The sequence below is a fragment of the Eretmochelys imbricata genome, chromosome 1 (genome assembly GCF_965152235.1).
Source record: "Eretmochelys imbricata isolate rEreImb1 chromosome 1, rEreImb1.hap1, whole genome shotgun sequence".
NCBI classification, from domain to species: domain Eukaryota; kingdom Metazoa; phylum Chordata; order Testudines; family Cheloniidae; genus Eretmochelys; species Eretmochelys imbricata.
Genome location: NC_135572.1, coordinates 161,488,599 through 161,504,724, shown reverse-complemented (window position 1 = coordinate 161,504,724; position 16,126 = coordinate 161,488,599). Strand labels below are relative to the sequence as shown.

Genomic DNA, 16,126 nt, shown 5'->3' with positions numbered 1-16,126 from the left:
AAAATCACTGTGGTAATCCAAACATCAACTTTTTAACTTTAATGTTGCCTTAACAAGATATTTGTATTTGGCATGCACAAAATGTGGCTTCACTTTTTTTAAAAAAAATCTCAGTAAGAGTAAAGAAGTGAATATTGGTGAGGTTTTTTGTTTAACACACACACACACAGGTCCCTTGACTGACCATCTTCCTTGATTGCTGGTAAAAAGCCCCTAATCCCAGTGCGTTTTCAAAGAATGGATTTCTTCAAGTAGCCTAACCATGCTAGATCTTTATATGGGAGATTTTAATCTACATTTGTGTTAGACATTCAAAAACAAAATTTGACAACATTCAGAAGAGACTTAAGTGAGAAAGTAGAAATATTTTTTTACCTAGAACTGTTACTGTTGCTTTTCTTGTCACTTTTCCATTCTTCCTCCTCATCAGAAGAATCCAAACAGTCACTTTCTTCTGCTTCCTGGATTTAAAAAACGTTTAGTTGACTATCAATCTTAATTTTTTTTTTTGCAGTGCATATTGTAAGTTTTATATTGTTTTAAACACTAAGATCTCCTTAGTACGTTAAAAAATAACAGATTATTAAAAATAGTGAAGTAAAGTTCTTTAATTTCTATTTGAGCTGACTTCCTCAACAATAATACAAACTAGCACTGCTCATTAAATTATTCAACATGGGTAGACTGCACAGAAACACAGGGGCCATAAGAACTGTTACAGCTGTTTCCAAGGCTACAACAGCCCACCTCCCAGTGGTAGCCTCACTGTTTTGCCTAGGAATACTGTAGAATTCTTTGACTGCACACGCTTTGCAAGATTTTAATACTCATTCTGAAATATAATTTGCAATATCTTAGACTCTTGATGTCCTCACAAAGTCAATGTATGACAGAATTTGGCTCACTTACCATGCAAAAGAAGGATTTAACATGGTAGAGGAAGGGGATTCACAAATGAAAAAATACCATGCCCCTCCTCCCCATAAAAACAGAAGAATTCTAACTTCTCTAAATTTGTTTTTCCTTAAATATTTCATACAAAATGGGCATGGTGATTTTGTAGATTTTCAGCATATTGATTGGCCTTATATTCAATAATTTTTTGAAGTAAAGCAGTGTATATTTAAATACAAAATGGATTACATAGAACGTAAAATATCCCGTGATATACTGCAAAAGTTTTAACATTTCCTGCAGTTTTTGCCCATGTGAATTTCAGATTCCTAGGAGCAATAGGTCATTGTGAAGTTAAGGACTGCTTTTTTTGAAAATAGCCCTAGTAACTGCGTATCAGCATGAGGGCTATCAGACCTGGTCATGACTCAGGTTGTATCCTACAGCATACTGCACGAAACATATGTTAAAAGAAAATTGTTAAGGTTGCATAGTCAAGAACTCAAAGTTAAGAAATGCCAGAATTAAGGTTGCCTGTGCATTCAACTGCCTTAACCATGATACTGTCCTCTACTCCTGCAACCCTGTCTCATTCACTATACACTTTTTGACTTGCAATAGATGAAGCAGGGTTCCTACAGACAACACAGTCTCTTCACTACACGACCCTGATTCAACCCTATAGTATAGCTACCAGTCTCTCCCCCGGCTTCAACTACCATATTTCCCAGCCCCAGTTCTTCAATCCCCAAGTCCAGCTCTTGTTCCCTCTGCATTTGAAGGGAAACACTGAAAGGCACAAGAGAGTCTCACTGCTTTCTGTTCCTGTGCCCACCACTACCGCAGCCAAGAGCAGCGCTTATAGGGAAACTCCTGCTCAACCCCTGCCCAACACAGACAGAATCTCTGGAGAATTTAGCTGCCAAAACTCACTACTGAGCATATGCAAACATACTTTTTACCAAAGAATTATAAATTTGGATAAATTTGGGCAGTTTTTCCACAGAACAACAAAAGACATCTGAAACTAGGGTGTAGCCAATGCCAAATTTCAAATCCCTACTACAAAAGCATAAAGGCACTAGAGCTTCTCAATGAAACAATTGTAAGGGTGGGTTTTTTTTTTTTTTTTAAAAAAAACAATAGAAAAAAATCTCTTTCTTGGAAATGGGTAAGCTATTTTTGCTGAAACTTTCAGAAGTGTTCAACCTGAGGCAGATGACTGGCATGGAAAATAGCAGCCCAAACAGACAGACAGTTTGCAACAGTACTTTTAAACAAGCAAAAGCAAGGTTTTATAACTGAAGTGTTGGGCAACCTAGAGCACTGGTAATATCTGTTGACAGTTAGCATATTAAAGAAATATTTGTTTTTGTAAACACAGGGATGCATGCATTTTCTGCAACAGAAATCTGACATTTTATGAAACGTTCACAATACTTTCCACTAATTCCAGGTACTAAATTAAAGAATTTGGAAAAGCACTTACCTGGTTTATAAAGCCAAAACAGTCATCCCTTTCCTCATCAGATGAATCAAGTTGTTCTGTGTTATTCCGTGTTCGATAACTTGGATATTTACGCCTATGCAGTCTACGCTTGGATTGTATCAGTGAAGCTTCAGAGTCACTCTAATATATACAGAAGTAAAAAGTAAGGCATTACAGATAAAGACACAATGCTGAATTAATGCAATCCAATTTTTGCATAAATAGATAAGTTAAATATAGCTTTACAGTATGAAAGTAAACTTAATTGTACAGACTTGTAACAAATATTGTGAACATACAAGAATGCAAAGAGTATCTATTCTTGAAGAGCTGAGGTCTACAAGCTATTCAGAGTTCCCACCTTTTGCTTAAATGTGGTACACCTTACAGTAGTGTCAAAATCGTAACTCCTAATGCAGTAAGTTTTTAAAAAAGATTAAAACTGTAATTATAGTTAATTATAGTTGTGTAGTGAAACTATGATTATTTACATAAACAGACTCCTAGTTTATTCTGTAGTTCGATTATCTTCTGTGGAATTGAGCAGTTTATGAAATTAAAGAAAATTATGTCATATGAGAAGATACAATCAACATAACTATAAAGAAAGGTAAGGCAAAAACAAGAGTTGTTTTAAATATAAAAATAAGCTGTTATTTTGACAACATAGATTAAAACAAGAAATATATAGTCCTTCTGAATTTGAGAGAAAGACAGGCCACTTTCACGGTTCAATTTTTTAAGAAGCTGTTATAAAATTAATAGTGGTTATTTTACAACCTAACAGAACTTGTCGCAAATCCATCCTTTCACTTACTGTTAGTAGCACACCAACTTGAAATCTACTCAATTAAAAAAAAAGTTAACTAGCCTATTATTCTGAACTAATTTCTATAAACTCTGAAGATATCTTGGAGGATTCTCACTATGTTTACACTCATTAGTACTGTAGGTGACTGGGAAAACTGCCCTGTCTATAAAATCTTGAATCCTTTAATACAATAATAGCAGCACGAAGTCCAATCCAGGCGCTCTCGACTGTCAAATAAGCTGCCAACTAAGTTCCAGTCAGTTCCGTGGATGGAGGAAGGTGAAGCTCCCAGAAAAAAAAAAAAAAAAAAGCCAATTCAAGGGAGTCACCATTAAATAAAAAAATTACCAGAAAAATGGGGCATTGGGATCTGGGAGAATCCTGCAAGATGGTATCTTCAGAGACATTTGTAGGTACTTTTTCAACTCGTGGCTCTCTCATGCAGAAGTTAAGAGCTCATCATTCACTATACAGTTTCATACCTTTTCTGAGAACTGAAATGTCTTCCTTCTTCTCTCTGTTGTATAGAGCGCTCTCTCTTCCTCTCCTTTTGCAATACGGTACTCCTCCTGTTTTCTACAAGAGATTTTTGAAACTTGTCAAAATAAAAGTAAAATCACAATTCTGAAAGTAAATTGAGTAGTTACAGGTTTGTCTTCTTTACAATACTTTATATTCCAACACTGGACCTAGCAAAATTGACACTTTAAATGTCCAAATTTTAACCTCTCTTGGAATGGTTATAACATGATGAAGAATTTCTATGGTTTCTAAATTTTTAGGGTTTTTATATAGCTATCAATTCATAAAGAAAAAGCTCTCCTCACACATTGGCAGACATGGTTGATAAGCAGAATTTACAAGAGGATTTTTCTCCCAAATTCACCACCTTGTAGGATGAAATAAATCCCCACTCCATTTTCAATCTATGGTCCCATCAGTAGAAGTAGGTCCAAATATATGGATAGATCACCTCCCTTACACACCTTTTTGGTCCCATCTACACTACTAGAATCATGCTAACAGGCACCATGTACAGTGATAGCAAATATGTTCTTGATGCCTGTTTGCAAAGGAACAGGTTTCTAGATTTTTCTTTTAAACATGCTGGCCAAGTAAAGTAGATTCAACCAATCTTAGCTGATACATTTAACACTAGAGGGTTTGCTTCTCTTCCTCCCCACAACCACCAGGCTTTGCAAGCAGTTGATGATGACAACAGGAGTTCGTCCTCTTTCCCTTTTGCAGACACCTGGCTCTGAGGCTGGGCTGAAGGAAAAAGCTTTTAACAGCCCCCTTGGCTACAAGTGCTGCTGTTCCTTATCCTCAGCAACAAATGCTACTCCTCTTCCTCCCAGGCATGTAATGCTCCTGTATGAAAGCAACAGCCAGCTGTCTTCAAGAACCTTCTTCTGCCTCCTGTTCAGGCAGTGCTCCTCCTGTGTTGCTGCTGGACAGCAACTCGTACCAGGAGAAGAGTCGCTCAGGAGCCCCCCAAATATTTTTTTTTAATCTTTCCAAGTTAGTGAATGTAACCTTATAACCCTCACTTTTCTGGAAAATGGGGAGCATTCAGTGAACCTAACTAGCCCTTCAATTCTTTTGGAACATGCTTCATTATTTGCAGTAAATCCTCTTACATGCTCAAGTTATTTTCCAACTAGTTAGTTCTCCCTTCACCCTTATTTCGCATACTTTTACCAACTTAGTTTTGAACGCAACTGAAATTAACATTTAATAATTTCAATTTGCACAGGAGTATATTTTTAGTGTAGGCCCAATAGCACTGAATAAAGGAGAACATTAAGGTATTAAACATCTGGAGTAATATTGATAGCAACATCATATTTTTTTTTTTTAAAAAAAAAGAGATGTCCTTCACATGAGCCAGCTAAATTTTCACGCACCTGAATAAATACAGTGGTATTTCTGGTACAACTACTCTTCGTTTCCAAGCTTGAAGGTCTCGCTCTGTGGCAATTTGACTTCGTGGAGCATTCTGATGCATTTGACGTACACCTTCCACTTGCCCACTGCGACGCAGACCAATATTTGGGGGGGACTGGATGTCTAAACTTGGCCTTCTAAACCCTAAAAAAATATGGTGAAAGAGTAGAAAATCCTCTGCCACTGGACACCTTTGGTGTCTAGTTTGCCCCAATTGTTTGACTGTAAATTAGAAATTAACATTCTCCAACGAAAGAAAGCTCACAGGAAACATATTAAAGAATCAAACTGTGTGAATGGATTGCCTTCTCTCGTGATAAATAAATTCGGGATTTCAAGCTGTTTTAAAAATCTTTATTACTTCCACTGCTACTTTCAAACCCCAGTGAAAGGCAACACAGTATGAAAGATGTTCTGAGTTTTTCCTGCTGATTTTGCACCAACAGCTAGCTACCTAAATACTATTCCCAGCATGACACTTATATAGTCATAGGTATATACATGTTGAACAGAATCATGTTCATTTTAAATCCACTTGAAGTCCACAAGGTAAAGAAAGGGAGAAGAAACCATTAATCAATGAAAAGACATTTTTGCAAACTTTAGAAAAATACAAGTAAAAAGTGAGTTTCAAGAACTCTTGAAATATTACAGTACTCTACATATATCCTTAAATATTTAGCTGCCTGCAATCAAAACCAATGCTTTTTATATGTTTAAGGTTGTATGTACCAAAAACTGGAGATTCAACATTTTTAGATACATTTACAGAAGTACCTGGAGGTGTTTTAGCCCAAAAGGCACAGCCAAAAATCCCAGTTTTATAGGGCATCTTGATCCCAGATGGTAACAGATAGTCCACATGGGTTCTAGTCTATTTCATACTCAAAAGTAGCACAAAAAACTCTTCAGAGGAAGTGATTTCCCCCTCCCCACACCTAAACAAATATTTATCAGTATTTACTGACCTCTTCTAGGTGTTCCTTCTCCATTTTGTAGTCCATTTGGAACAACTTCTTGATCTGATCCAGTTCTTTGGTCTTGCTGTTGCTGTAACTGTCTTATCATGCCATCAAGAATGTTGCGTTCCAGACTTTGTTCATCCTGGTCAACAGTTTGCTGGCCTATCACTTGCTCAACAACCTCTCCATCACCTGGTAAATTTAATGCAAACAACAAGCAAAATGGTTAACAGCCATCGAACTAAAGTTGGCTGTGCTGATCACCTTCACAGCACACCTTAACAATTAAGCTGGTCTAAAATTGAGTATGAGGATAATTCTGAAACATAATGTAGATAATCACCCACAAGTTATTTATATTACTTCGTATTTTAAAAAGGACATTTCCCAAACCTAAAATGAACAGAAATAATTCATGAGTTTTAAAAAATATATTTGCAATCGCTGCAACCCAAATATGGCATCAGAAAATTAAATTAACCAAAAAACCTCCATAAAAATGTGAAACAGACTATTTTCACTGTTTACTCTTTGCATTTTTTGGTTTGGAGAAACAGCATAAAAGCAAATTAGATTAAGAAGCTCTGTTTCAATAATTTTAAGATGTTATCCATACCACAGGCAAGGATTTTTTTTTTTTTTTTGGTAATATTTAATATGACGTGTGTCTCAAATTCTTTACTGATTCTTGCATACCCATGCTATGGTTGCATACAGCCAGAACGTCAGTTATAAACTAAAAGACACTAGAAGGACGAAATCTTTTGTTCCAAAGAACTCTCACTTTTTCAATTTGAGCTAAACCACCACCTTCATTACCTGCCAGTGCATTAGTGATTATATCCTCTTTTTAAACCAGCAACTAGAAGGTGAAACTATAGCAAATACGCTTGATCAGACAATATTACATCCGGTAGATATTTGCGGTACAAGACAAGTACATAAATCTCAAGTAAAATATAAAAATAGCTTTGAGGTAAATGTAGAACATTAATCTTTTCCTATTCAAAAGAACTGTAATGGTTCTAAAGTCTAGTCAGACAGACACAGACAGATCCTGAAGTTAAAACTACTATTCTTACTTGTTGCTATATATCCCAGTTGAGGAATCAAATGTTCGTCTGCACAGTTCTCTCTTCCTGGTACTAATCTCTGGTATTTTGTTGGATGAGGGTTTCCATCCACATCTACTAAGAACGGAGGTGGCATGAGATGAGGAGCCTGTTGTGTCTGCTCATCTAGGACATAATTGTTAGCGTCTCGAATCAATGGTCGGTAGTCAGTGTGGAAGAACATCTGATCAGGAATCTGGAAAGAAATGAAGCTTGCATACTGTCAATTTGAAAAAAGGATATGTTAAAGAACTTGCACGTAGAAGAAACTTATACTAAGTTACCTCCTATTGCAACAATCGGTATTGAGAGACCAAGTTCTCAAAAGGAAAAAAGCCACACAAAGATCCTATGCCATCCTAGATTTGTGTTGCTCTGACGATATATCCCTCACAAAAGCAAGGAATTTTGATAGGCAAGCAGTTAAAAGTATTCAGTATGGAGGTCTTTGAGAGGATAATACATTGAAAGTTCTGCAATGCTATATTAAATAAAATTGCTGTTTAACCCTGAAAATTAACTATAAAACAGCATTTCAAATTTACATTTTTAATTTAACATTTAGCAAACTTTTGCTTTGTTTCCATTTAAACACATGATTTTCCAACTGCTAACCTACAAATTTGCCATAGGATCTCAAAGTCAGGTTGGGTTCTTTCTTCATCAAGAGTTAACACCAGAAAAAGATTCTGCAATCAAAATTAAGCCTTCAGTTACATCCAAGAAACTGCACTGAAGGAAAGTGGGGGTGCAAACTGTCAAAAAGGTAACAGTCAGAACTTTTATTACTGATGGTAATAAAGTATAAAATATAAAAATAAGCAAGAAGAAATGAACGACTTTTCACTTTTTGATCCCAAGTTGAATAGGTAGGATAGTTAGGAAAAAACCCTCAAATGATAAATGTTGAACTAGAGTGGTCATTTTTTACAGAATTTTTGTTTGTTGTTTTACAATAAACTGGCACTTCATACATTCTTGTAAGAAAAATTACTGCTTATTAAGAAAAGCAAAAAACAAAAGTCAAGATAGTAAATACATATATCCAAGTGTGCATTATATTTTTCACATGAATTTATATTCTTCTAGTCATTATCATGAAAAGCTAATGTGAACAGAAATCTGAACTTACCTTTTCATAAGGCTTGTTACACCCAAAACCAAATATCAACAGATGCCCATGAGAATCTGTACAGGCAAAATGTTGTCCATCTGATGAAAACTTGCAGTCAAAAACAGCACCATGTCCTTGTCCTTCAATCTAGATTGAGGGCATGAAATTCAAGGTAAGTGGTGTCATATTTTTTGGAACAAGCAATACTGTACAGCCTTCTCCAAACTTCAATTACCAGAGACTCCCTGTTATTTAAAAACAAGGTCATATTTCTCCTACTACATGTTACAGTGAAATTTTGTTGTTACATTTAGTTTATTTAACGTTCCCCATTACATGATAATTAGGACTCCCATCTTGGAATTGGATCTGCATTGAAACCCCCTTAACACCTGTAGAGTCTCTCTGAAGTCAGTTGGACTTTGCAAAGGCAGAAGCATTCACCCATGCAGATCTGATTACAAGCTTGGGCCCCATCCAGCAACATACCCCCAAATACAGTCCATTTTTCCCTGCTGAGAGGGGAATATGAGAAATTTAGAGATTTATCCTAGGTCTCTACCATATGTAACCTATTCTCAATATAAATAAAGAGGAACATAAAATTATATTTAGATTGCAAAGTCAAGAGTCTATAGTCAACTATTTAGTTTCCTAGATAGGTCCAAATTTTGAGAGACTAAGGGTACGTCTTCACTACCTGCCGCATTGGCGGGTAGTGATCGATCTATGGGGGATCAATTTATCGTGTCTCGTCTAGATGCGATAAATTGATCCCCGAATCGAAGTCTGTACTCTACCTCGGCAGGAGGAGTAAGCGGAGTCGACGGGGGAGCCGCCGCGGTTGACTCACCGCCATGAGGATGGCCAGGTAAGTCGAACTAAGATACTTCGACTTCAGCTACGTGAATAGCGTATCTTAAGTTTGACCCCCCCCCGCCCAGGGTAGCCAAGGCCTTATTTAAAGTTGTGGATCACCTGTAATTTGAACAGCTAAAAACATGCTTTTTACAAAGCTTTATATTTTTAAACAAACCCACTTTAATATCAAATGCTACTTTTCAAAGCACCTCACTGTTATAGCACTGTACAAAGATATCCTCAAGACAAAATACAAGACAGCCAATCCCTTATTGTCTACATCTAGAAAGAAACAAAAAAAGTGTGAACAGTGGTTATCCTAGCACAACTTGGGGAAAAAATAAGTTATTTAAAAGTGGAGAAGGATGGGCTAAGACAGCTGTCAAAAATAAAATGAGCTCCATATAGTTGGGTGAACGTAGTGGGGTGGTCACCCTGTTCTGGCCCGGAAGGGGTTAAAAGCAGCCCTGAAGAGGGCTGCAGCAGGGAAAGGGATTAAGAACAGCTGGGGGAAGCCGACAGTGTAGCTGACCACAGCTGCAGCCAGCTCAATCAGGGCCCAGCTGGCCCTTATAAGACAGCTGTGAGCCAGAAGCAAAGGAGTCTCACTCTAGCCCTGGAGTCAGAAGGACTAGCTGCCTGAGAAGAAGGTACCTGAAGCCGAGCAGTGCTGGGGAAGCGCAAAAGGAGCTGGGGAGCTCCAGCCTGGTAAACCCCCAGGCTGCAGGCATTTGTAAATGCCCAGAAAGGTACTGGGGCTGCAGAGGGGCAGCTTGGGAATAGGCAGAGGCAGCTGGCCCTAACCTCTTGGCAGTGTTATGAGTGGCCATTACCCTGCAGTCTGCCCCAGTGAGCGGGGCCTAGCTGATGACTGACAGTAGCCACTGAGGCAAGGTGGGTTTAGAGGGTTGGGGGTTCCCCTGGGAGGGGAGACCCAAAGCGAGGAGATACTGCTGGGGCAGAATCCCGAGGTAAAGGGCACCGGGGTCCAGGAGGGACACAGGACCAGTGGCTGGCGAGAACCAGCCTGCAGAGGGCGCTCCATATGCTGGAGAGCTAATTTCCTGGACGACCAGCAGGAGGGGCCACACCAGTGAGTCATCGCATAGCTACAGTGAACCACAAAAAAAGGCACCATCACTTGCTGACTTAAATGACAGTAGCATTCTTACAGCTGACAATGTAATTATTTGTCAGAATGAGCTTTGAGGTGCTGGTCTAAATAGAACAAGGGACTACACAAGGTAAAGGGCTTTAAAGACCAACAGGGCCAAATTAATATCAAACCACCATTTTAGAAGCCAAAAAAATGGAGAGAGAAGACACTATGATCACAATTGCTCAAACATGTTGCAAATCCTGAAAAAGGCAGAGGAATGAACAATAATTTGATCTTACCATGTTAAAATAATGCTTAGTTTTGATGCCTTTTGTAATATCCCATATAAAGATATTGCCATCATGGCCTGCAGATAACATAATCCTTGAATCAAAAGGGTGGGTCTCCAACACAAATACTTCATCCGTATGTCCCTATTTTAAGATAGAAAAATAGGCATACAAAAATCACAAGTTTACAATTAATACGTTAGACAGTTCTGAATTAATGCATCCATCACGATTCCTCCCTCATCTAACACTTCTAAGACCCTCAAGACTGCCTCCAGAAATCTGAACTTTTGGTGCTCAACATTCATGCAATTGTGAAAGTGACAAACACTGTACATGGGTGCAAGAGTCAGGGAACCTTGTGACAAAGACAAGACTGTTTCTGAACTATACCATTGTCTGGATTCAAACAAACATACCTACTTAATTTAAAAAATGGGATTTGATATTTATTCGAGAAAAGTCAAGCTTTTCCCTACTTCACATGGAAGGTGGGCTCAACTTTATTGTTTTGCACAAATCCGTTAGTCTCTAAGGTGCCACAAGTCCTCCTTTTCTTTTTGCGGATACAGACTAACACAGCTGCTACTCTGAAACAAACAGGGATGTTTTTTGATGGAAGGAAAGCTGTTGGGTTTTTGGGTGTTTATTTTTTTTCAAATAAGTACGATACATGCATTATATTCAGATACAAGCTTCCAAGACAATCAAATATAATGACCAATTCAACATGCAAATGCCACTTTAATACTATCAAAAGAGAAAGGCTGCATATTTTAAAAAGCAGGTAAGATCATTACATACCACCATATCATGAAGTAATTGCCCAGTATAAGAATTCCAAACTTTTAGCAGATGATTATTCACAGCAGTAACAACAAAATTATCATTTTGATTCCAAGCTATCATTGTTACTTTAGGCTTCATAAATCGGTCTTCTTCAGAATGAGAGTCACTATTTAAAAAGAGACCAGCGCCAGTGTAAGTATAACTTTTAAAATAAATGTTCATTTCAATATCTAAACAAAAATCAAACTCTTGTGATGCTAAGAATCTGACATACTGAGCTAAGGATTAAACTCTAGGCGTAACTTGTCCACTATTTTGATATTTCTGCAGTAACTTGACCGTAGAATGTGTTGACATCTTAAAAACTTTAAATCTGAGTTTTTTTGCTTTGGTAGGTTTTACTTTAAATCACAAAATTGCATGCAAAACAAGTGTCTTTTTAATTTAAGGGAAATATACCACTGATATGTTTTAGGCTCAAAATGTTAGTGAATCTACTGAAGAACCGATACTTAAAAAAAACCCTCACCCAACAGTCCAATAATGCTCAGCTATCCTATTTCACTTTTTTTTTAATTAGATAAATTTCATGAGAATGGGATGTTTCTGTAAGTTGTCACAGTACAGTTCAATAAGAAATTTATTTGAATATTGAAGTTAAGAACCAGAATGAACTATAAAGATACTAGAAACCAAGGACCTGGGAGTCTCAATCCGCCCTGAAGTCTGATTGTAAGTTACTCTTGCTTCTCTTTTAAAGAAAAAAAGACTGTTGAACCCACTGTGTGTCTTAATTCACAGTCCCTACATGTGTACGTCAAAAAGATTTGTGGAAAACAAGGGAGACCTAAAATAAAACAAATTCAATTAACTGAATGTAGGCCTCTGAAGAAGGGATGGGAAAGCACTGCTAAAAATGTGAGTGTATTTATTGGATAGAGTGCACAAAATTACCTCCATCTTTTTAGATGGAGCCCATATGAAACTGACTTCCTCAAAATTAGGAGCACATTTAGATTTTTGGAATTTTAATTTTGAAACTCTGGGAGCAGTTTGAGATGCCATAATATGTGGGTGAAAACTAGAGAACACTTTTGGGAAAAAAAAATCAAATTGCTATGCTAATTAAAGCAAATCAAGTTATGATAAAGTTACAATTTACGGTAGGAACAGGGCTTCTGGATTGCTAGAAAGGAATCAGACGCAGCAGGCTTCACTAAAGAATGGGCATTTTTCTTCTGATGAAAAAAATGGATATTATACAGAAGAGGAACTTCTTTAACAGACTAATAAAAAACAACACACATGCTTACTTAAAATTAAAAGGTGCAGAATTTAGATTAGATTCCAAGCAGATAGAGTGAATCTTTCAAAGTACCTGACTCCCCATAAACACACATAAATAGAAGACACTCAGCCTACCCTGGTAACCTGTCAGCCATGTCCAACAAGATGCTCCTCCATTCTGTTTGCTGGAAGCGCCAGATATGGGCTGTTCCATCTCTGCTGCCACTTATGAACCTTGAAATAATTGTAAAAGATGTTATCTATACACAAAAGCAGATATTCACAGTATTTCGAATTAAAAATGCACCCATCCAGAGTTCTGGGGGCATAAACACAAGGTTAAATAAAACCTACAAAATGGAATAACGACCAAAACAAGTTATCTTTCCAACCCAGGCTTAGACTCTCCAACAACCCAAACTCAGATTTCTTTCCCAGAGAAAGCCAAAGAAAAAGATGAGCTTTCTATGTAAGCACAAGGTCAACAAATTTGAGAACCAGCAAAACAACAGGAAAGCAAGTTCTGAGTTAAGGACTCTTCATGAAAAACCTGTCTCCAGGTCCTTCTTTATTAAATCAAAACCCTTAGCTCAAATGCTATGGCATCAGACAGAGAAGGGAAGCCTGAGATATCCAGGATGCAATCCATATAGGGCTTTACAGATCAAAAATCATATTTTAAAATTGCACTGGGAAAGAAATTGCAACAAAGGGTAGATTTATGCCTGAGCTCCATCCATATCCTGCACAAGAAGCATGGCTAAGCAAGAAAGCAGTCATACTTTTTACAGATTATAATTTATGGATTGCATAAAATAGTAGCCCCACGTAGACAGCACTGGATTACTGCAATATGAAAGTGCCAAAGACAAGGATTACTGTAGAAAGAGCCATATTTAGAAGGAAAAACTGCAACCTCCAGGCCAGATGTAGATTACAAAAGCATTCTTAGTCACTTATCTAGGTCTCCAGTAAAAACCAGAAGTATGCAATTTATGGTTCCAGTTGCAAATATACCAGGAGAACTGAAGGACACAAATTTTTTTGATTTATCAATATGCCACTCAGTTATGGTCTTGGATCTTTTCTGCATTTAATAACATCATACCCATTCATTTTAATATAATAGCAGCAGTTAGGGTGTTTTTCATGCAGCCACACTTTTTTGTAAAATCCTTTTTCTACAAAACCATACTTGAAGAAAAAAGTTTAAAATGATTTCATACAATTTTGTTAGAGAAATCCCTGTTTCCAGACCCTGCTTTCATTTCCTGATCAAAGCACATTGTAAAATTAGGGTGGTTTGCTGAATCCACTAGCAAAAGAAAACAGCTGAGCAGACAGCAGTGCCGTGTCACAGAAATACTTGGCACACTTCATCAAATAAGTCCATTTCTTAGATTGTAAATTCCTTGGTGCAAGAAAAAACGGTTACTCACTTCTCGTAAATGTTGTTCGAGATGTCTTGTTCATGTCCATTCCAATCAGGTGTGTGCGTGCAACGATGGCCGGAAGATTTTTCTCCTAGCAGCAGCCGTCGGGTTGGCCTGGGTGCCCCCTGGAGTCGCGCCTTCATGGCGCTCAATACAAAGCCCTACTGACCCGGCACCCCTTCAGTTCCTGCTTGCCGGCTACTCTGACAGAGGGGTAAGAGGGTGGGTATTGGAATGGACACGAACAACATCTTGAAGAACAGTTATGAGACGTGAGAAACAGTTTTTTCTTCTTTCAGTGCTTGTTCACATCCATTCCAATCAGGTGACTCCCAAGCCAAGTTCAGGAGGGAGGGGCTGGAGCTGTCCACTGATTGGAGTACTGCTCTTCCGAAGGCCGCATCATCTCTGGCCTGCTGGGTAATCGCATAATGCGTGGCGAAAGTGTGTATGGAGAACCACGTCCCCGCTCTGCAGATTTCCTGGGTGGGAACTTGAGCCAGGAATGCTGTAGATGAAGCCTGCGCCCTGGCAGAGTGTACAGTGATCGGAGGTACAGCAACACATGCGAGGTCGTGGATACAGGACACAATCCATGAAGAGATGTGTTGGGATGAAACCAGCTGACTTTCATCCTGTCCGCCACTGCCACAAACAACTGGACTGACTTTCTGAACGCTTTCGTCCTCTCGATGTAAAGGGTTAGCACCCTGCAGACATCCAGAGAGTGGAGTCTCTGCTCCCAGGCATTGGAATGAGGTTTACGGTAGAAAACCAGGAAGATGATGTCCTGGTTGATGTGAAACTGCGACACAACCTTCGGGAGGAAAACAGGGTGAGACCTAAGCTGAACCTTGTCCTTAAAGAACATGGTGTAGAGAGGATCTGATGTCAAGGCTCTGAGCTCAGACACCTGAGGTTATTGCTACCAGGAACGCGACCTTGTAGGAGAGGTAGAGCAGGGAGCATGTTGCTAAAGGCTCAAAGGGGGACCCAATGAGCCAAGAAAGGAACAAGTTGAGGTCCCAGGCAGGGAGCGGTTGACGGACGTGAGGGTATAAGCTGTCGAGCCCCTTTAGGAACTGGCTGACCATGGGGTTAGCAAACACCAAGCGGCCCTGCACACCCAGGAGGAAAGCCAAGATGGTGGCTAGGTGCACCTGTATAGAAGGCAATGAGAGACCCTCCTGCTTCAGATGAAGGAGATAGTCTAGAACGTGCGGCAATGAAGCCAGCATCGGGGGCGAACGGCACTGCGCCAACCAGACTGAAAATTTCTTCCACTTGGCAAGGTATCTGGCTCTTGTAGAGGGTTTCCTACTACCAAGGAGGACCTGTCTAACCTGGTCTGAACAGGAAAGGCTCCAATGGATTTAACCATTGAGCTTCCACACCGTAAGATGGAGCGACTGGAACTTGGGGTGTTGGAGACGTCCGCGTTCTTGTGTGAGAAGGTCTGGGGAGAGCAGCAAGGTAATCAGGGCTCCCACGGACATGTCTAGGAGGGAACTGAACCAGTGCTGATGGGGCCAGGCCAGTGCTATCAGTATGACCAGAGCTTGATCTCTGCGGATCTTGAGCAGCACCTTGTGAATGAGCAGTATGGGTGGAAAGGCGTATAGGAGAGAACCTCCCCAGTGGAGGAAGAATGCATCCGTTGCGGAGCCCAGGCTGTGAATTTGGAAGGAGCAGAACTGCTGGCTCTTCCTGTTGCGTCACATGGCAAAGAAGTCTACTAGGGAAAACCCCCACCACTGGGGGATTGAAATTGCGATGTCCGGGTGAAGGGACCACTCATGGCTGTGGAACGACCTGCTGAGGTGGTCCGCCAGCTCGTTCTGAATCCCGAGGAGGTACGAAGCCTGCAGGTGAATGTTCTACACAAAAGTCCCATAGCATGAAGGCTTCTTGGCACAGGGGAGAGGAGCATGCACCCCCATTTGTTGATATAGAACATTGCTATTGTATTGTCCGTCATGACTAATACACATTGTCCGATTAGTAAGGACAGAATGTTTGACACGCTAGGCACACCGCT

At 39.2% G+C, this 16,126-nt stretch overlaps 1 protein-coding gene across 3 annotated transcripts in view; it reads right to left on the bottom strand.

Moving 5' to 3' along the window:
* The window catches only part of BRWD1 (bromodomain and WD repeat domain containing 1), a 110,314-nt gene that overhangs the window by 65,924 nt on the left and 28,264 nt on the right, over window positions 1-16,126 (bottom strand). For all 3 annotated transcript variants that reach the window (XM_077818397.1, XM_077818405.1, XM_077818414.1), the window contains exons 13-22: window positions 12,791-12,889; window positions 11,384-11,534; window positions 10,589-10,723; window positions 8,348-8,476; window positions 7,186-7,411; window positions 6,110-6,295; window positions 5,102-5,285; window positions 3,677-3,770; window positions 2,384-2,524; window positions 376-461 (exon numbers count right to left, since the gene is read on the bottom strand). In XM_077818397.1, the coding sequence (XP_077674523.1) occupies window positions 376-461; window positions 2,384-2,524; window positions 3,677-3,770; window positions 5,102-5,285; window positions 6,110-6,295; window positions 7,186-7,411; window positions 8,348-8,476; window positions 10,589-10,723; window positions 11,384-11,534; window positions 12,791-12,889 (1,431 nt within the window). The remainder of the gene's footprint in view (window positions 1-375; window positions 462-2,383; window positions 2,525-3,676; window positions 3,771-5,101; window positions 5,286-6,109; window positions 6,296-7,185; window positions 7,412-8,347; window positions 8,477-10,588; window positions 10,724-11,383; window positions 11,535-12,790; window positions 12,890-16,126) is intronic.